Source organism: Megalops cyprinoides, chromosome 17 (genome assembly GCF_013368585.1).
Source record: "Megalops cyprinoides isolate fMegCyp1 chromosome 17, fMegCyp1.pri, whole genome shotgun sequence".
NCBI lineage: Eukaryota > Metazoa > Chordata > Actinopteri > Elopiformes > Megalopidae > Megalops > Megalops cyprinoides.
The window spans coordinates 1,486,173-1,507,400 of record NC_050599.1 but is presented as its reverse complement, the minus strand read 5'-3'; the positions used below and the strand labels follow the sequence as shown (position 1 = coordinate 1,507,400).

At 46.8% G+C, this 21,228-nt stretch overlaps 2 protein-coding genes across 5 annotated transcripts in view; one reads left to right on the top strand and one right to left on the bottom strand.

Moving 5' to 3' along the window:
- LOC118791810 (kinase D-interacting substrate of 220 kDa B) overlaps positions 1 to 12,499 on the top strand; it is a 32,280-nt gene extending 19,781 nt beyond the window's left edge. For 2 of the 4 annotated variants that reach the window (XM_036549272.1, XM_036549273.1), the window contains exons 23-30: positions 3,016 to 3,194; positions 3,444 to 3,673; positions 4,784 to 4,900; positions 6,442 to 6,471; positions 9,019 to 9,156; positions 9,925 to 10,023; positions 10,297 to 10,518; positions 10,830 to 12,499. In XM_036549272.1, the coding sequence (XP_036405165.1) occupies positions 3,016 to 3,194; positions 3,444 to 3,673; positions 4,784 to 4,900; positions 6,442 to 6,471; positions 9,019 to 9,156; positions 9,925 to 10,023; positions 10,297 to 10,518; positions 10,830 to 11,993 (2,179 nt within the window). In that variant the 3' untranslated portion in view covers positions 11,994 to 12,499. The remainder of the gene's footprint in view (positions 1 to 3,015; positions 3,195 to 3,443; positions 3,674 to 4,783; positions 4,901 to 6,441; positions 6,472 to 9,018; positions 9,157 to 9,924; positions 10,024 to 10,296; positions 10,519 to 10,829) is intronic. The other 2 variants (XM_036549274.1, XM_036549275.1) reach the window with 2 other exon arrangements.
- A 2,999-nt stretch (positions 12,500 to 15,498) lies between these two features.
- On the bottom strand, positions 15,499 to 17,287 carry id2b (inhibitor of DNA binding 2b). The gene is made up of 3 exons (XM_036550057.1): positions 16,854 to 17,287; positions 16,501 to 16,564; positions 15,499 to 15,906 (listed from the first exon to the last, which is right to left on the bottom strand). Exons 1-2 carry the CDS (start codon positions 17,205 to 17,207, stop codon positions 16,505 to 16,507), a joined length of 414 nt encoding a protein of 137 aa, XP_036405950.1. The 5' UTR covers positions 17,208 to 17,287; the 3' UTR covers positions 15,499 to 15,906; positions 16,501 to 16,504.
- Positions 17,288 to 21,228: the final 3,941 nt, after the last annotated feature.

The following is a 21,228-nucleotide window of genomic DNA, read 5'->3' as shown; positions in this document are numbered from 1 at the left end:
GTGCTGTCTCCAGAGACGGTAGAGACTGTACGTAAAAAGGATACTAGAGCATAGGGAAGTCTTTGGCATCTGTGAAGCCCAGTGAATCTGGATGCTGGTTAATTTCACAGTAGTAGAAATTAGAGCTGTTCTATTATTGTAAGCCCTCAGTGGAGTAATTGGTCTAATCAGTTCCCTTAGATTGAGGTCAGTTCAGTCCATCCAAAAGGGGGTCAGATCGGTTCATCCTGCCGGCCTGTCCGGATGGGGTTTACATCAGTCATTGAAGAGGCCCAATCCCAAAGAGGGACCATGAACCCCACGCCCCTGTGAGTTTGCTCATCTGTTGCACAATTTGAAGCTTCTTCTGGGACTTTCTTACCCAGCCTTACAGGACCCCTCAGCCTGGCCTCTGCTCTGTGTGCTTGATACCAGCCTTCTTCCTCTACTCTGAGTTTGATTTGTACCTGAAGTGCCTCACGTACAATTGAAAGCAGCCTAATGCAGAAACGTGTCTCTTTATCTCCCTAAAGGAAGGGGGTCATTGTTTCTGCAGCGTCTGTGTGTGATTTACACCCCTCTGCAGTACATCATTCTCCGGAGCTGTTCCCCCAGGCTGCGCTCCTGTAGGATTTCCACAGCAGTTACACAGATAACACGCGCACCGATCCGCGCGATCATAAGCAGGTGCGCTTTATAACAGCAGACGTGGATAAATAGTTACATCAAAGAAGGGATGACGGCTGCATCTGATACGTCCTCCATCATACTGACACCAGAGTCCGTAAATCCCAGCTGAGTGTCCAGTCTGCTGCCGTGGAGCAGAGAGCATATCCTGTCAGTGTTGCGATCATGCTGGTACAGTGTACATTTTAAGTGCTCAGTACTGTATTCAGCGGGGAAAGAATATATACAGAAGCGTATGCCAGATGCATTACATTGTTATATAGCAGACACTCTTATCCAAAGCGACTTACATAGGTTACAGTTTCTTACATGTTACCCATTTATATGGTTGAATATTTAGAGGCATTTCTGGGTTAAGTACCTTGTCCAAGGATACAGCAGCGGTGCCACAGCAGGGAATCGAACCCACAACCTTTTGGTTGTGAGGGCTGCTCCTTAGCACCATGCTGCACTGCCACCCTCAGATAGCGCCCTTCACTTGCAGCTTTATTGGAATTTCACCCCTTGCGGACCGTAGCTGCTCGCGTCCGAGTTCACCTCAGGTTCCCGGCGGTTTGGGGGGAAGTGGTTTCAGTCAAACACATGAGGCTGAATCCCCCAAATCGAAGGCCATTCATCAGAGCCTGTTAGAGCCGCTGGGTTTTATTTGCCTGGTCTGGTCCACATTATTCCACATTTTTCCCCCTGTTTACATGGGAACGTTAGGGGGAACGGAGCTGGCGTCCTCCGGCCGAAAAACAATTATAGGTTTATACTGTGGCCTCATGTCAACGCACAAGAATTGGAAAAGAAAATGTTTTTATCGTCGGTCCAAAGGAAAAAATAATGGCACTTTTATTATGAAGAAATCATTACAGTAAAATTTGTTTCTAAATTACCAACATTTAAAGTAGATAAAAAGCAAGCCTTATAACTGAAAACATATTTGCTTGGCCATGGTAACACTATGTTTTGGCAGATTATCACTGACGTCGGAACTTTGTGGGCTGACACAACTTTTGATGGAAGGGGGCGCTGTTTCTATCATTCCTGGTTTATTAAGAGCTTCTTTGTCCTTTTACTGATGAGGAGATGGATTAACCATTAGACACTGCAGAGCACCGAGGCTCGTGGAGACTGTAATGTCAGCTGTCCATACAAGGTGTACATGCAGTCAGATGCCTGAATCCAGGGATGGAGGCGGGAGAGTGCAGGGAGAATCGGACTCTGTCCCAGGTAGCTGTAGGTGTTTAAATCCGAGCAGGGGGCAGCTCGGTGTTAGAGCAGTGCACTATACTGCAGTCAAGTCAAACGTATCTGCAAGGGTGGATTACAGCATGGAGAAGAACTCCCATAGTACTATCTTGACCCAGGCTTAATGTCTGCAGTATTTTCAAAGAGTTTATGTTAAAAACATCTACTTTTCAAAAGGGAATAGTTAGACTCCCATTTTTGTTGCTCTTATTACAGTTACCTGATCTGCAAAGAATCCGTCAGTTGGCGTTTGCTATGAGGACTGAGAGTGAGAGTGTTCCAGCCTCCTCATGAAGCTAACATTTTAAAAATCCACATCAAAATGGGTTTTTTGAGTTCATGAATCACTTTGGCAAGAGACATAATGATCTGAGGTCTGATTCTGCGGCTCACCACTCTCGCGTGGTTGTATGTATCTCGCATGGATGGGCTACAGTGCATTTAAACGCTACTTTAGCTGGCAGCCCGTTGGCTGCGGCATTGTTTGCTTTATGTGACTAAGGCCCAGATTGACTCCAACCACAGTGTGCTTTGTCTTTAACTCTGAGTGAGGAATTTGTGCACATTCTGTATTCTTTGGTTTCGTTAATGTTTTTCAGTAATTTCAGCTTCCCGTAAACTCGTAATATTGTCTAATGGTCATTGGAAGCCCTCATAACGTATGTCTAAATCCATTATTTTATCAAAGGACAAAACATCTGGCAGAGTGAGATGGGGCCAGAGTTTCATTTCTAATCCAGTATAGGAGGAGAAGAATAATGTAGACAGACTCTGTACCTGATCAGTATCCCTGCACACGTCTGATTCACCAGCCTTTTCTGAACCAGAAGAACACAAAGGATTGATGTCACAGTGCTGGATGACGGGCATTGGGTCTGAGTGCACGTTGTATGTTGTCCTTGGAAAATTCCTCAGTAGCGAGTGGTGATTTTTTCCACACTGTCCCCACCCATCCATATTAAACATTTATACATCTCAGAAGTGGCTGCAGCATTTCTGGAGAGCAGTTAATAACATTCCATGGTCCATCACAAGGCCACAATCAGCAGATGTCTGAAGACGATAGGAAAAGTTGATTCTCCTCCTGCATTGTTAAAAGATTTTGCATCCTGCTAGGATATCGAAGAACATCCCGACCACCAAAGACGTGGAGCCGCTGCTGGAGATAGACGGGGACGTGCGCAGTTTCGAGGTCTTCCTGTCCTCCCGGACCCCTGTCCTCGCGGCGCGGGATATCAAGACCTTCCTGCCCTGCACCGTCAACCTGGACCCCAAACTGCGCGAGATCATCGCTGGTGAGAACAGAGACCCCCAACCCTGTATAGTCAGGGTACAGGTGTAAGGATAGATTTAGGGTACTTAGCATATATTTATATATTATATATACATACATTTATATATTTATATATACATACCTTTATACCAAAAGTAAATGTTTAAGGATAGATTCAGGTTTTTCCTTCTCTGCATATTAAAGATCTGCCAACCGTTTCAGTAATACTCCACTGGTGAAATCTTGTGTCTGTGTTTTCTTTCTCCTTCAGATGTGCGTGCGGCCAGAGAGCAGGTGCACATTGGAGGTGTGACCTATCCCACGCTGCCTCTGCAGGAAGCCCCGCCCCGCGCCCCCTCGGTCTTCAGCCAGCACTCCTCGGCCTGCTCGCCCACCGCCTCCTTCACCGGCCCCTTCAACCCCCCGGGAGTGGTGTCGCCCCAACCCCCAAGCAGCTACTACAGCGGCATGACGGGTCCACAGCACCCCTTCTACAACAGGGTGAGTCCCTCTCTACCCTTTCTACAACAGGGTGAATCTTCTAAACTTTTCTGTAATTCTTCTGCAGCAGGTGAGTCTTCTGTGCCTCTTTGTAGTCCTAAAGCAGGGTGAGTCTTCTATATCTGTGTGTAGTCCTGCTGAAGCGTGAGTCTTCTATACCTCTCTCTAGGCCTTCTACAGCAGGGTGAGTCTTCTATACGTTGCTATAGGCCTTCTACAGCAGGGTCAGTCTTCTATACCTCTCTCTAGGTCTTCTACAGCAGGGTGAGTCTTCTATACGTTGCTATAGGCTTTCTGTAGCAGGGTGAGTCTTCTGTACCTCTCTCTAGGCCTTTTACAGCAGGGTAAGTGCTCTGTGCCCCTGGGCAGTTGGGAGACTCCTGCATATTACTGGAGCTGTCCTGGTTCAGCTGCTGTTTCACTGGGGCAGAGCTGTGTGCTGTAGGCAGTGAATGACGGGCGTCTCTCTCTCAGTGAGCAATCAACCTTTTACATTAAATTTCACGAGTCACAGAAGACATGAACAGTAATACCCAGAACGTTTCTCCAGATTCAACAGCTATTACATCTACAGCACACTCATATGAGCAGTGTAGTTTTGAAGAGGACTGTCCTTTAAAGAGAGGGGCCACACTGACTGTGCTGGCGATGCAGCATAAAGGGAGAGCTGCTGCTGAACAGCGGCATTAGGTACAGCTGTAGCTTCACCCCGCATCTCTTTATTTAAACACATTGTGAACCTGCCTTTTTCTCATGTTATGTTTGTTTGAGTTCCCATTTTTGATTTTGGCCTTCCCCTGCTCTGAACCTAAACAGAATGGTGTGTGTGTGTGTGTGTGTGTGTGGGTGGATGCGTGTGTGTGGGTGGATGCGTGTGTGTGTGTGGTATGTGTGTGTGTGTGTGTGTGTGTGTGTGTGTGTGTGTGTGTGTGTGTGTGTGTGTGGGTGTGTGTGTGTGTGTGTGTGTGTGTGTGTGTGTGTGTGTGTGCGTGTGTGTGTGTGTGTGCATAAAGCCCTTGTGCCTGCAGCTGTTTTGCATTTGATCCCCTGTGTTTGTGTTTTATTTTATTTCCTGAATGTGTTTCCTTTCTCCTGAATTCCCTTCCATAGCCATACTTTCCCCACCATGTTTATCAGCTGCCAAAGCAGTATGTTGGCATCGCCCATCATGCCCTGCCACGCCCATCCTTTAAAACCGCGTTTCCCAGGGATCCCAGCAGTGCACTCGTAAGTATAGAACTCTCAGTGATTAAATGTGATTGGTCTAGATTGTTTAGCAGCAGTATCCTGGCCAGATGTAATGCATAACCTTCTCATAATGTTCCAGTGACATTATGGCAAGGTTGTGAGGTTATGGTAACATTGTGAAAACATTATCCTATGTAGTCATTGAGAGTTTTTCAGATTTTTTCCATCTTTTTGAGTTTCAAAATGTCTTATTGTTTTATTTAACCCTCACAGTTCTTGTGCAATTGAATTTGCATATTTGTGCGTACACATACTTACAAGTGTTAGGATTACTGTAACATTAATTGCCGGAGTTTGTAACAGTTGTCACTAGTGTTCATACAAACCATTTTTAATAGTGTCTAATGGTTCTTTTCTTGTTATGGGGAGTGACTGATATCTCAGATGCTGTTCTCTTGAAATGAGGAGTTGTGCAGGGTTGTGTGGCCTGGAGGAGAAACGCAGCAGCTCTGAGTGGAGATGAGCCTGAATCTTCCCTTGGTTTGCCACTGTCAGGTCTGCTGACTGTGTGCCAAGCTTCCCTCCTATGAATGCTATTGGCTGTTATTTTTACATTTGATTGGCTTGCTCGTTCTGACCGACTCCAGCCATTGGGTATATTTTCTGGCTTAGCTCCTTCAACCCCAGTGCTGCTCCTTCCCGGCTTGCGCCAGGATACTAAAGACAAAAAGGCAGCCAATCAGGGCCCTCCTTTACCTATCCATGGTAACCCTGGTAACCCATGTGTGTGGTGTCAAGCCGTGTCACAACGTTCTCATAACGTTACTGCAATAGTGTGGTAGCGTTAGGCTGCAGTGTTTGTTTTCTAAAGGGAAAATGAGAGGGTCATATTCGGGTGTCTCAGATGAAGGAGAGACAGAGAGACTGCGGAGAGACTGCTCCATCAGAGCAGGGGCGGAGACATGGTCAGTCTGTTCTCTGCTCTCTTTATCTTTCACTTCTCCTCACACCTCCCTGTATATATAGGCTAATCTATTTGCAGAAGCATCTTTTTGTATGTGACAGTTCTTCTTGAGTATTTCTCAGAATGGAACTCGCTGTTTGCGTGAGAGACCTCTTCCTGTCTCTCTGTCTCTCCTTTAGATTGATTGATTGTGAGTCTGGTTTCTGCCAAAATGCTGCACTCATGGGGGTTATGTTGAACAGCTCACACTCAAATCATTTTCAGAATGAGGTTCATCAAAGAATGTGAAGGCCCTCACTTTAATGTCAAAGAGATGTTTGAATTTGTGCTTTTCTCCTATTCCAAAAAATGCACAAGGCTGCGCAATGACCTACAGACTCTCTGACGAAATGAACTGATGTCAAATGGTGCTCCGCACACGCTATGCTTTCAAGCTGTTTGCCTCTGTTAGCAAATGCTACATATAAACAGAAAAGGTTTGGAATTATTATTATAAGAGTTTCCACAGTTGAATGCAGCTGCTGTTTGGTCTTCTTCCCCAGAGCTTCACGGTAGAAACTTGTGCATGTTTCCTAATGTTCTCCTCCTGTCTCTCTCCTTCTCTTTCTCTAAGCAGTTTAAGTTACAGTCTCTCAAAGCAAAGCAGGTACAGAAACGTTTGGACCTCACTAACACTGGCTTACTACCCCGTTTTTGCTGCCCTCTTAGTTAGAAACTAATGCTTCCTGATGTGTTCTGACCTCTGACATCCCTGCATGCTCATGGGGAATGTAGTTTTATTGTCTATGAAGAGCAATTAGTGCATAGACAGGTAGTTATGGTTAGATTTAAGGCTCACACCAAGTCAAAACCTTTGACCCACCCAAACAGCAGCTGGAAGAGGACTGCTCCTCCGTCCTGGGCAGCTGTGCGTGGCTCGAAGGTTTGACTCATTAGCCTCGTAGACTGCTCTCCGCCTTTAGCTTCGTAGCTTCCTCTCCCCGACCCTGTCACTCCTGCTGTGCCTGTTCCCTCACCTCCTGCCCCGTCCTCAGTGCCTTGTGTATCTGACCTTTGACCTCATCAGCAGATGAAAGCACAGGTCTTCATGGGGACATTGCCAGACCAGCCTCAGTCTTCTGTATGCTGCTTATAAAAGAAGCTGGTGTTCTTTCTGTGTGCATTTACTACTGAGATAGATCTCTGTGTAATGCAGTACATTTAGTGCACTGATTCTCAATCCTGCTCCTGGGGCCCCCTGCTCTGTACGTTTTCCATCTTTCCCTGCTCTACCTACCTGACTGAACTCATCAGTGGCACTTTTGATTAGCTGAGCACACCTGATTTAATCAAGAGCATGTTTGGAGCAAGGATAGAATATATGCAGGACAGGGGGGCTCTAGGAGTAGGATTGAGAAACACTCCATTAGTGAGTGCTGGTGTTCTGCTTAGACACATGTCGGTGTGGGCTGTGAGCTGGGAGTGGATGGGAAGTAAAATGAAGAGAGAAGAGGCGTCCATTTTAGGATTTACTCACCGCTAGTCTGGTGGTCACCGGGGCTCAGAACCTTCTCAGGGAAGAATGGACACATATCCCACAATGCTCTGCGTGCAGTAACAAAAGATGGGCACTAGTGTTTGGATTGCCTGGAACTTCTGCTCTGATATGAAAATCTGCCCCCTGTGAGCATCGCCAGTGGTCTCCATCATAGTGCTCTCAGCAAGTGCCCATAGGGATGGAGAGCGTGTTTTTGTCCATTCTCTACCTCCACAGAAACAGTCAGTTAATGGTTGAGCCATACAGCATTTTCCGCCCTTCATGCAAGGCATTGTGGGATATGCACCAGCCTCCTTGGAGGTTTATGAATGAAGTTAACAGCCCTATCAGTCAGCAGGCTAACCACCCAACACATAATGTTCTCACAGTGTGCCTCAGGCAGGTGCAGTCCAGGCTGGCTGGCTCTTCCTTCTCATAAATAAGAAAATGTCCCCTTTGCACAACAGCTATTTATGCGTGATGCATTTTTTTTTATTTCACCTATTCTCGTTCGTTGTGGATTACTCTGTCCTCTTGCATCCCTTTAGTTCCGGATACACTGGAAATGAGAGTTATCACCATGGAGTCCCAATGTGAAAGGGTCTCTGTCTCAGTGAGACCCTGAGAGACAGTCTGGGACAGCCCCCCAGCTCCGCCCTGACTGCCCCTGCCTGCTGTAGCAGTGTGACATTATGTGTCGTGTTAGCTGAGTAATTTCAGTCACCTTTAAGCCAGTGCTCTCCTCACTGTCACACACCGTTCAGGGAGAATCTAACAGCAAGTTCTGCACAGCAGTTCAGTCTTAAAACCCATCAGCTGTAACACAGAAAAATGTGGTTACAGATTTGCCCTGTTTTACATGCGTACATCCTGAATGCCTGCCTGCATGTTGCCCTCTTTCCCTCTTCCTTTTGCCTTCCCCCAAATTTCAGGGGATTTTCTGCTTAAATTCTAAACAGTTCATTCAAGCATTTCAAGCAGTCATCATGTTGCCCCTAAATGGGGGAAAAGTAATCAAGCTTAGAGCAGGTATTGTTTTGTTTGGTTTTCGGGCACGGGCAAGGTGGCCAGGCCAGTCTGTGTGGTAACAGACAATATATGCATCCGTCAGTTAGATACGTCAGTTAGATCCATCATATAAAATCAAATTTCAGATCAAATCAAAGAGCATCACTGTCTGCTCCTTTCTGCAGCCTGTCGTTCCAGTTAGGATTATACGGCTGAGCACACAGGTGCCCTCAGAGTTATTACATTGCACTGAGAAAGAGATGACTGTGATGCTGAGGTCAGAAACCTTTACGCTGTGCTGAGAAATAAGTGTGTTAAGGTCAGACATGAATGCATTACACTTGTGAGTACAGTAAATAACATTTTAATGTGAAGAGTACTGATGGTCACTGCTGTCTGTACGGCCCAGGTTCCTTAGTCGAGGTTAGTTTAACTAACCACACAAATTAGTGACAAAAAAGAGTATGCTTTCTTATTTACTTGGTAACTACATATATACTACCCTGCTGTGTGTGTGTGTGTGTGTGATTTAACCTCGTTCTGATGATGTCTCACTCCGGTCTCGGCTGTGTGTGTATGTGTGTGTGAGTGTGTGTGTGTGTGTGTGTGTGAGCGAACCGCGTTGCGCTGCGGCCTCACTCCGGTCCCGGCTCTCTCTGTGACTGACAGGGCTCGGCCTCGGTGGTGTCGGGATCTGTGAGCACGCTGCTGAGCTCCATGAACACAGACGGGGTGTGTGAGCGCGTGCGGCAGATCGACGGAATCGACCCCAGCATGCTGGCGCAGTACACCGCCACCATCAAGAAGGTGAGGGCCGACGCCGCCGCGCCTGTTCCTGCGTCTGCAGCTAACGCTACGCAAATACAGGGCTGAGAGTGCATGTGCGTGCACATGTCTGTGTGTAAGTTAAGCACATGGCTGTGTGTAGGGTAAGCACATGGCTATATGTGTAGGTTAAGCACATGGCTGTGTGTAGGGTAAGCACATGGCTATATGTGTAGGTTAAGCACGTGGCTGTGTGTAGGTTCAGCAGCAGGTTAGCTCATAACAAGATTTTGGTTGTAGGCCAGAAGCTTCCCTGAATGTGAATGTTTTTCTTCTTTTGTCCTGTCATGAGAAGCCAAAAGGCTTAAGGAGCTGTTTTATCAGACGAATTTAATTTTTTTTAGTCTACGCTTCACTGTGGAGGGATCGTACGCACTGTGGGAGGCCAAAAACGACCATTGGAATCAGATTTAAGTTCCATTAAACCTCTCATCAGGGATAAAACAAATTGCAAAGCTGGTGCTATCAGCCTTTGATTTTACATTTTAAAAGAGTAAAAAGTTCATTCAAAATACAAATACAAATTATGTGTATGTTTTAACTGAGGTTGCTTCAGTTAAATTGATTTAAAGTGTAATTATTAAATTTCATTAGTTCTCATACACAACACATACACTCCATTAAACAGAAGACTGTGAGGTTCACAGCAGAGCCGTTAAACTCAGTTCCCTGAGCTAAGGGTCTGCAGGACAGATGGGGTGTCTGCCCCGCCCCCAGCGCACCCCCCTGACTCCCTGTCCTCTCTCGCAGGCCAATGTCAACGGCAGGGTCCTGTCCCAGTGCAACCTGGACGAGCTGAAGAAGGAGATGAACATGAACTTCGGAGACTGGCAGCTGTTCCGTGGAGCGGTGAGCTGGACCCACCCTGTGCACCCCCTAGTGCCCCCACCCCCCTCATCGCCCCCCCCCCATCGCCCCCCCACATTGCCCCCCCCGTATTCCCTTTCTGCTAAATGACAATATGAAATGATAAATGACACTCATTTCAAACAGACAGCAGTGAGCAGTTACGAGAGCTGTGTCTGAAATGACAGTGCCGGTATTTTCCGTGACATCAGTGTGCTGTGTGCTGGAGGCTGGGCTGGGTGTGGCCCCTCACCCTCTCTCTGCTGCCCCCTGCAGGTGATGGAGCTGCGGCACATGGAGAGCCAGGTTCTGCAGGAGGGGACGGGCAGCGAGCAGGGCAGCAGCGTCATGGGCCACGTGGAGCCGGCCCGGCGTCCCGCCGCGGGGTCACACGAGCACCCCGACACCTCCCCCATGTACAACTTCAACCTCAGCTTCGAGGAGCTCAGCAACGTGGGCCTGGATGAGCCAGCGAGACACAGCAACCCCCCCTGGGCAGTGCGTACATCCCCCCACCCCCCCAACTGCCCCTAACCTTCACACCCTGGAGGCACACAGGGATATCAATCACCCCCAGTGCAAAGGCTACATATGCTCTTTACACACACACACACACACATGTCGCATTACATCACCCTGTATGTGTACGGTTATAAGTCACCTGAACTCATACATGAAATTCACTCCACTGCCCTCCTGTCTGTGTGAAATCTGCGGTAGGGCTGTGCTGTTAGTTAGCCTGCCTTTACCTTGTTGGTCAGGGGAGACTCATGCTGCATTAACGGTCCTTATCCTCTACCTGTCTGCAGGTGAGCACCCACCGGACACCCAGCATGTCCAGCCTGAACTCCCAGGAGTCCTCCAACGACATCTGCAAGCTGACGGACAAGCAGCAGGCTGAGTACCGCAACGCCTACCAGGAGTACATCGCTCAGATGGCCCAGCTGGAGGGAGCGGGCAACGTGGGGGAGAAACCCACGCAGCCCCATCCGGGCCAGTTCATGCACTCCGCCCCCGACGACAAGCCCAAAGAGGGGGCGGAGCTGGACGGCCGCAAGCCGTTCGCCAAGAGAGGGGGCGGGAAGTCCGCGGACCCGCCTGACTACACCCCGTCTGCCGGGACCACCAACGACGCCGCGCCACTCGACCCCATCACCGAGGAGGACGAGAAGCCCGACCACGGCACCTCCAAATCGCTGCTGAGCCGCAAGGGCTCGGGGGAGAGGGGCGGCCTCTTCCAAGGAGCCGACCTCAAGCTGAAGGGCTCCGGTCTGCGCTACCAGAAGCTGACCAGCGACGACGACGAGTCCGAGGAGTCTGACAACGCCCCGCTGCTGGCCGATGGGAAGAAGGCCGACCCCAAGGCCGGCGACGCCGCGCGGCCCCTGGCCAAGGGGAAGGAGTACCTGTCGGACGCCATGCTGGATAAGAAGGACTCGTCCGACTCCGGGGTGCGGTCCAGTGAGAGCTCGCCCAACCACTCGCTGCAGGACGAGGAAGCTGACCTGTCCCAGCTGGAGAGGGCCAACCTGATCGAGCTGGACGAGGAGAGCCTGGCGAGGAAGAGGGGTCTGAGCCTGCCGCACAGCCTGAGCGGCCTGCAGGACCCCACCATCGCACGCATGTCCATCTGCTCAGAGGACCAGTGCAGCCTGCTGGCCAGCAGCCCCGAGGAGAGCTGGCCCTCCTCCAAAACCTATAACCTGAACCGCACGCCCAGCAACACCACCCTCAACAACAACTCCAACGCCCTGCCCGGCAACCAGCGCGGCCAGCCGCCCGAGGGCCCCACCTCCTCCTCCGACGTCATCGTCCCCCCCGCCCCCGGCACCAACCCCACGGCGCCCCCTGTTGACAACGTACGGGTGGTGCACCTGAAGAGGAGCATGAACCCCGGAGAGGCGCCCGAGATCCACATCGTCTCGTCCTCCGACACGGTGGCCTTCGGGGAGGAGCGTGAGAGCATCCTGTGAAGCCCCCACCGTCGCCACGGTGACGCCTGGAGGGCCAATGCCTACCTGCATGCGTAGTCGAATAAACAGATAGATGAAGAAAAAAACCTGCATGTTTGTCATTTCCACACCAAAACCATTATTGCTGAACACTAAGGTAGTATGGTGATGCATGTGTTAGAGCTAACAGTGTTTTCAGTGCAGGGTGATGGATTACCCTCTGTGCTTATCAGGAAAAGGCCACACCTGTGGCTGGTTGAAGGTAACTGACAGAATCACTGAGCTAGGCCAAGATTGTTAAGGTTAGACAACAGAAACACATCCATAAAAAGCATGTGTAGGAAAGCACTTCATTTAGACTAATGGTAGCTGCTGTAATGAGATGTGTTGGCTTCTGTCTGCTGATGTCTCTACTGTGAAGTAGTAGTTAAGGAAAATTGTGGTGTGGCTAACGTTAAATGAAGCGTAGTTTATAATCAGAGTAAAAACGTCCTTTAAGTTTGCATGTGTAGTGTGTCATGTACAGTGCTGTGTGGTTTTTACGTGTAGTAATTTTGGAGATGCTTATTTAATTGGCCAAACGTTAAGTGCTGAGCTGCTATAGTAATGTTAGAGCTTGTTTGATTTGATGGGTCTTATCAAATGCTGAAAATAAAAAGTCAGTACCTGTTGCCATGCCAAAAGTGTAAGGTGTTGCTTAGCTGTGGCGTCATCGGTGGTTAAATCTGAGTATGTCTGTGACTGGAAGGACTTTGTCCTCAGAACCGACACAGATGGCTTTGAAAAACCTGTCGTTTGTATTTTAGAGTAGGAACTACCGTCCACTTGTTCATCAGTGTTGATCTACGGAAACCGACCATCCGTAACGAAAAAAAACATTTGGTGCATGCCCTGCAATGTAGTTATTTGTGGTGTACCTCTGGTTAAAATGACCATACTACTAATTAAAAACCGTGTACTGTCGTTGAACTTTCCCTTTCCGGGGTACATTGTGTGAAAGTAACTTTGTGGGAAAAAAATAAACAACTTGTCGATGTAAAATAAATGTGTGGCTCGTTCATTTTAGTCGGCAAAGAACACCTACGGTTAGCTGCTCTTCTGTCCTAACACGTTTCCACGGGAAAGAAAGTCGTGATGCTTCACTATCTCAGTCCAAGGAGGTTATCTTTAAAACTTACCAGTCCATACCTGATGATATGCGCCAGCAATTGACCTGCAGCCACTGGTGCGTCCAGTGTTGGGCCTTGATGTAAAACTAAACTCTTTTAAAATTGCATTGCGTACCGCTATCCGGTTTCGGTCAACTGAAAGAACGCATTGCCTTGAAACTGAATAGATGGCGAACCTATATGTTTCTTTGAGACATCATCTGTTACTCGATCCTGTCAAATTTTCACACTAATTGCAGTTTAAACATGTTGCCTTAGACACTGAAGAGTTGTTAACAGAAAGAACATGTAAAAAAGTAAGCTATTAATTATTGTACATCATTATGTAATTATACACTGACGCCACCAAAGATGTACCGTTTTGCTTTATTGCAGATTTCTGATTAGAGAGAAATTGATCATATATGCAATGTAACGTATTCAGCATGCCAGGAAATTGCGAGAAAGTTGTGTTTCATATTGGAAAAGTTCGCACAAACACGTCCATTATTTCAGAATTATTTCTCGACTCTTAAACACTTCGGTAGTAATTCAGGTACCAGAAACAGCCTTTTAGAGAGAGGTCGCAAAGTGGTATCGTCATACGCACCAGAACTAGTACTTGCACATTGGCAAAATAAAACATTTCACACCCGCATTGCATGTTAGAAAAGCATGTAATTTTTAAATGTCCTGTACAACCTATTACTGCCAGCAGAAGGCGCAAACATGCCCCGAAAAATATTACGGACAAGAGCGCATTCCACCGGGGATGTGGGCTGTGATGTTGTAACCATATGCTAAAAGTAATCACTACAGGTTTATTAATGTTATGAAAAAAGTTATTAAACATCAGATGTTGTGAATTATTCGACTAATAAAGCAAAAGTTCGACTTTGAGACACTTTCTTTACCATCCTTTAAACCACACCACAGAATTGATTAAATCATGTCACGGTTACTTGACCAAATATTCCCCTCGCCTCGGTCGTCACTGTAAAAGAGAATTTGTTCTCAGCTGAGCCTATGCCCACCTGGTGAAATAGAGGCTAAACAGAATTTAGTATTAAATTGAAAATTCATAAAGTCGGTATGCAACAGACATGTTCAGGATGCTCTTTATGGGTGCAATTGCACATTTTCTGACCCAGCACCCCATTACATGTCATATATTAACACAAGACCAAATAAATGATCAAATTGTCGGCCTACTTCATGATGTTCACGTTGGACAAGCGGAGGAAGGAGATTCTATCCAGATATCAAACGCGCCAACACAACTGCGTGTTCTCTACGCTTTACATATTCAAGTTGCCCTTTTAAAAGAAATTAAATTCAAATGAATTACGCCGACCCTTTCAGTTATCGTGGTATGATGTTGACTATACTATGATTAAACTAAATTTATTTAAGTGAGTTTGAAACCGGAAGCTACGCCGGCAGCTGCTGTTTCTTTCCGCTAACTGCGACCAACGGCGTACCCTCGTACCTCAGAAACACCGTCTCCGTTTAGCTGTGCGGAGTTAAATTGAGTCACGGTGCTGTTAATTATTACCAGACGAGTGGCTATACGGGAAGATGAGTATGTGCGCACGGAGTTTTTTGGCCACCTCTCCCTACACTGCCTGGCGCATTAGAAACACCTGTGTGACCCAGTTACCGTACACAGGTGAGACACGTCGAAACTCTTTACGGTAAAATCCAACATGTACGAATATTTTAGGTGGAGGCTAGCGTGTCCCGAACCCTTGTCACTGGATGCCAGCACAACTGGATGTACTTCTGTATTCTTTCAGGAATATACTTAAGCAGCATGTACGTCTGTACGCGAAGTTGCTCAGTTACAAACGCAGTTTAGCAACATTTCAGATCACAGGACATTAACTAGGTCGCTAAATTACCGTAAGAGCACCTTAGAGTTGTACGTAAACACCCAAAATAAGAGGAATTCAAACGATTCTTACTGTCTGTTGTGGAATCTGTCAGAAGACATGTTTTCATAGAACTCAAGGAACGCCTTTAGATTATGGATAGATTATCGCAGCAGATCGGAAACTAAATTACCGTGGCCCACAGTAGCTTTTCACCAACACTGCAAGAGAATTAACCTCGATCAACTCTCCGTAAAGGCGGTTAGAAAAACACACTGTACAAACGTTCGCTCAGGTCATTGCTTTAAATAGCGTCATTAAGCTTAATATAAGTATTTACGATAGACCGCGGCATATTCAAATAAAACATTTATTTATTTATTTTTTTTGTAGAAAAAGATACAATTTACAATATTACTTTTATAAAAACAATTCAGTATCATCAAGTACAGAATCATATTTTCTGCAGAAGTGTGTAATCTGCAACTATACAAGAGAGGTCACAGGTTTTCACGCATTCGTTTATTTTTTAATAGTTATGTCCAGTTCCTTGTGCGGCAGATGACGAACAGACTTAACGAAAATGAAACAATCCAAGTTTCGTCGATTCACGCTCCACCTTCGCAAGAAAGGCAAAGACTTCTCGTGGGGGGAGGGGGGGGGGATTCCGTGTGACAATATTGTTTTTATATTTTTGCTCCCACTGTTGGGAAAATAACAAGCCTTCCCTCTGAAGAAAGGACAGTCTGTCGATAAATAACTGTCCACAATAATATAACACATAGACATAGACGCAGTCCTTCCTTCTTAATTTTCAAGGAAAACATTGTCTCTTGCTTTAATTAAAAATGAAATCCAGATCCAGAACAAAAAGTGAAAAAAGTCAGGTCCCGTTTTTGCGTCCAAACCAAACACCTGTAAAAGATTGAGAAAGAGAGGCGTGTTTAGAAAGGGCGACCAGGGCAGAAATCCGGACAGACTGGCGCCAGAGAGGAAGCCGCAGTTTCTAACATTTAACCAAACACTCAAATACTGGGCAAATCCTGGCTTCCAGATGTACGCGCACTCGCGCCAGATGTACGCGCACTCACACAGCCGACGAGTACATCCCCAAAAATTCTGTCAACAATATGAGCATGGATCTGTTTAATTCTAACAGCGCTGGCGCCTGCTTTCTTCTTGGACCAATTCTCTACAGTCATGTAGGATTATCCAAACAACATTTCCCGCAATAGATGTAGCAAATACAGAATCCTATTCTGCATGCATCGCCTTGGGTTATATCGGGATGTCTTTTAATCTGCAGCGTTAGTCACATAGGGAGCAATATCACTGCTGCAGTATACTGGCAACGACTTAGCAAATGGTTTATATGGGAGTGCAGTTTAGACTTCCGGTGATATCCACAGCTATATTTCATTCTCAATACATTCCTATTGTCTGCATCTAACACAAAAATGATGCTTCATTTATCACGGAATTCAAGACTGCAGCAGAGGAAACGCTTACCAGTTCAGGAACATCGCCTCTTGCTGTCATCTACGTTTATTCCTGTTGTTGGAAACTCGGCAGACTGCAAACAGACCGTTTTACTGTTAATTTCAACATTCACACTTGCATAAATGATGTTCACATACATAAAAAGCTAGAGGGATAACTATCAGTATGCTATTTGACAGCGCAAGCAGAGCAATGGAACGATTTTGGGTCAATGCATGCAATTTATTTGAAATTGATGGTTCAACAGTCCCACACATCCGCATCCTACATTAACATCCACAGACAATTCTAACGCAATCCAGGCACGATAGCAGACACTTCTAACGCAATCCAGGTACTGAGCGAGATGGCTGGTTAGCTACCTGTAAAGAGAGGACGCTTATGTCTGTGTTGAGGGTTGTCAAGGGGCTCCTGGACGTAGCCTGCCCCGGTCGCTGGTGGTGCTGGAAGCCGGCTAGAGCGGAATTAGAGTCCAGTGCAATCTGAAGATCCAGAATGTAATCGATGACGTGCTGCAGAATTTCCATCTTGCTAACGTTCTTGTTCGCCGGGAGGCTGGGCACAAGCTCCTTCAGCTTAGAGTAGCAGTCGTTCATGTTGTAGAGGAGGCTGAGGGGGTCGTCCACGGGGGTCTTGCTCCGCGGGATTCCCAGGCTGTGCTCCGACAGGCCAGCGTTGCTCTTCCTGAAAGACCTCACCGGGCTTATTGCTTTCATTTTGACACCTGGAAGGAGTCGGTCAGTGCTTGCGTCTGAACTGAGGCTCCGCGCTTGTCCTCGCAGGGATTTTTAGTCAGTCGCTGAGTAAAGGAACTGAATTAGCATGCTGTCAGTGTCTTTCTATATAGGCAGCGCTCGGTGGGTTGTAGTTGATGCCGATTGGCTGGCAATGCTGCGTCGATCACTGCGCTAACGCCAGCACATAGGTTAGCCAGCCGCGTGCAGCAAATCCCTCCCACGTCTTCCGCGCGCACAGCCAGTGAACGCGCGTGCTGAAAAAGTGCAGCAGCTCCGTTGAATACCGCAGTTCTGGAGTAAATACATTTTTCATGTTTCTCACAATGGGTATTAATGTGCAGCGGACTGCCAAAACATAACTCGTAGGTGGTTGTAACATAATTAACCTTAAATACGTCCTTTACCTCTTTATTTTGGAAAAAATCTCTTTTGTAAACATATTTTAAGTCGACCTAAAACCGGTTTTAATAATACACAATGCAAGTTGTCGCAGTAAAATGTATGATTCAGTAACGTGCCTTGGTGGCCCCAACGAATGTTTACACACCATAATTTAGCTTGAAAATATGGGAGAGGCTGGGTCGACTTCTGGTGTAATTGGATTCATTTATAGGCCTGTATTATTAAAATAAATGTACACGTGAATCGTCTCGGCGCATCGTAACGAATAATTTGAAAATAAGACAGAATTTAAAAATAAAAGCCCGAGAAAAGTGTGATTTCAAGAGTATGGTTCTCAGTAGCACTGCTGTCCCCCGGAACTGAAGCCAACATTCCTTCACATCTTCTCAACAGTGGTGTAAGCGGGCACTGCATTTCATATTCAGTTTACACAAGGGGGGTTATAGTTCTATAAACTGCTATGGTTTACATCTGAGTGCTGCAGGTCGAAAACACACCCGCGCATGATTACTGGTTTGGCACTGAGGAAACTTAGAATATTTACTTCATTGCAGTGAATGAATTTCCCCTATACACAGGTGAGGAAATATTAGTGCTGACAAGCGCGCAGTGGCAATGGGCGAATGAGACGAATATTGTCTGGTCGCTAATGAAAACAGGGATAAAATAATAAATCAGGAATATATAAAAGGGTGCGTGGAACCAAAATTGGGAATTCCCTGGGGGAAATGACCCTCAGGTAAGCGGCATCGAACAAGATTTCATCATCAAGGAGGCGGGGGGGGGGGGGGGGATGTGTTCGTACACGGCGTCCCACTGGGAATATTTGTACGACACGTAATTATTTGTTTCGTGCCTTTAATTTGGTTGATCAGACGCGGGTTGCGGGAGAGTGAGTAGCACCAGGCAGATAGGCGAAACCACACACACATTCATTCCAGGAAAATGACATCACGCGCGCTCACAAAACAGCTGGATGATAAATGGAATGAATGCAATTTATGACTTAAGTCAGGCGTGTGTCATATATTCTGAATGAAACGGGAGGTAAATTATTCCAAGGGGGTTCACTATTTGACTATTTACTCACTTGAAATTAGGCCCGCACAAGCAGTGGCATGATAAAATGTCAGAATTCCTTGACAGTTACCGAGTGTCGTGTGGACAAAATGCTGTGCTTAACAATAGTACAACACCAGAACACATTCGTGTGCGATCCTGCTTCGGTTTGTGGCCTCACCTCTTGTAGCTCAATCGCTTTTTAGTGTTTCCTTCTTAATCTACATCTCTGCAGTTTCGAATACGCTGAAAAAGGATCACAACATCTGGATATATTCAACAGCCTGTCGGATTGTCGTCCTAAATAGGCTACTTCACTGACATTTTCCTTGGAGCGTGCATAATAAGAATGTTTGAGAACCAAGACTTCTTTGCCTGTGAAACATCCCTTGCGTGTATAATATAATGCACGAGATGTGGGATCCACGCAGCAGTCCTGTCCACATCTGGTGCCACTGGGTTTTTCCATTTTCTTTCCCCCGCCTTTTTGTTCTCGCAGCTGTGTACATTTCGCATGACACTCTGAGTGATCCCTGACGGGTGATGAATTGGCACCAGGCTAGCAGCGGTACTGTGCAGCGCCGCGAGCTCCCGGTCCTGCCGACTCTCCGGCGCCGGCCCCGTGACGTCACCCATTCACAGCAGCCCTCCGAGCCAGTCCGCGCGGCGCCTCTCCGGCGGCTGCCATGGCGACGGGGGCTGCCAGTCAGCGCGAGCTCTCAGCTGACTGCACGGGGCCGGAGTCACCTCGGTCCCGCGCCGCTCCGGGGCTGCACACCTGCATCCGTTTGCATTTCTTAAGTTGCCAACATAACAGTTTATTGGAAAGGAAGGGTAATTCTTATTCGGAGTAGTGTCAGAAAAAAAGTTTAATGAAATTCAGCTGGCTGTGACAGAAATCGTACGAGTTTCCAAAGACAAGGCTGTAGTTTGACCCAGTTAGCATCTGTAAAGTAAATATGCCGAATTAGCACGCGCTGAAATAATTTTATCGCATTCTTCCTGAAATAAATAACTTATACAAGCCAGTGTTACAGACGATTTGTGTCTCAATCGTAATTCAGTTCAGTACAGCCTTGAACTCATTTATTTCAGTATTGAAAAAATGACAATAATTGCACAAAATATGGTCCTAATAAAAAAGCATTTTGTCAGCTGTAAAACGTTTTCTACGTTTGTTTTTTTTCCTGCAGGGAAGATTGATAAATAATTTAATCGCCGCATCCTAAATCTGAATCTTGGATGAAACGAGAAATTGAAATTACGATGTGTGATCCCCATCTCGTCTAATCCACTATCTGACTGGAAGAGTTATTCTTTTTTATTCATTTTTTATCTGCTTCGGTCGTTAAACTAAAAGATGTAAAGTAGTGGCAAAGACAGAGTATATATACCCAGTGTAATGTGTCGTTACCTGCTCATTAGCTGCTGGACAGTTGCTGATACAATACCGAAGTAAAACAGCGCTTCAGCTTTCGGGAGAGTCCGGTCTGTCACCCGGACACGGCTTGCAAAGTTGCCACGCGCCAGTCGCGTGCTGCAGGATACAGATAACACTACATCGCGCGCCTCCTGTGGCAGTATGTGGGGGGGGGGGGGGGTGCTGTTTACAACGCGCAAAGAGTCCGGAAGCCGAATGCAACGGCATTGTGTAATGTAAGGAAAAGCAGTGGTGTAGAAAAGCAGTTAGTAAACAGTTTTAAGTGACTTGGAGGACATTATGGAGAAGTCAGCACATCTGAAACAAACTAACAAAGAGAACACACAACAGCACCATGCCGAAGAAATCACAGATTAATCTAATCTAATTACATCTAATGTTGTCTGATCATCTGTCATGGCAGTGATTTTGACATGAAGGAGGCAAAGAAAGAAGGCACTGAGATTAATGAATCTGTCATTAATGAACTGTAGGTTTAAACTCGGATGGCTGCTTACCCTTCTCCTATCCTGGAGATATCCTGCGAAAGCTGGCTTTTTAAACCTGTGTGTGCCCCTCCCCAATGAAGGGATGTGCCACCAGACATTGTTACAGGCAGCAGAACTGAGTTCAGAGGGACTCCATCCAAGAACTGCGGGTGTGAAAGGTTATCTGGAGCTGCCTTGGCCAGTCTGAATATATTCTTCAAGTGCACTCTGACTCTCTGAGGAGGTGTTTTGTGCTGAAGGGTGTGTGTGTGTATGCGTGTGTGTGTGTGTGTGTGTGTGTGTGTGTGTACCTGCAGTGGGTGGATGTCATATGTGTGCTCATTTACCATCAGATGTTAAAAATATTCCTGTCCTGAGGCAACCCGTGTGAATAATTCATGAGATGGTTATGAGAAGGGGGAGGAACATCAAGAGCTCAGTGAGAATGGCTGGATGCATCTGCAGGTACCTGTGTGTGTATGTGTGTGTGTGTGTGTGTTTGGGGGAGGCTGGCATGGAGATTCTGTGTGGGAGTGGACCCCCTGGAGTAGCACTGCTGTTCAACTAGCTGGCAGGCCTCATTGACACCCCCCCCCCCCCCCCCCCCCCACACACACACACAAACACACAC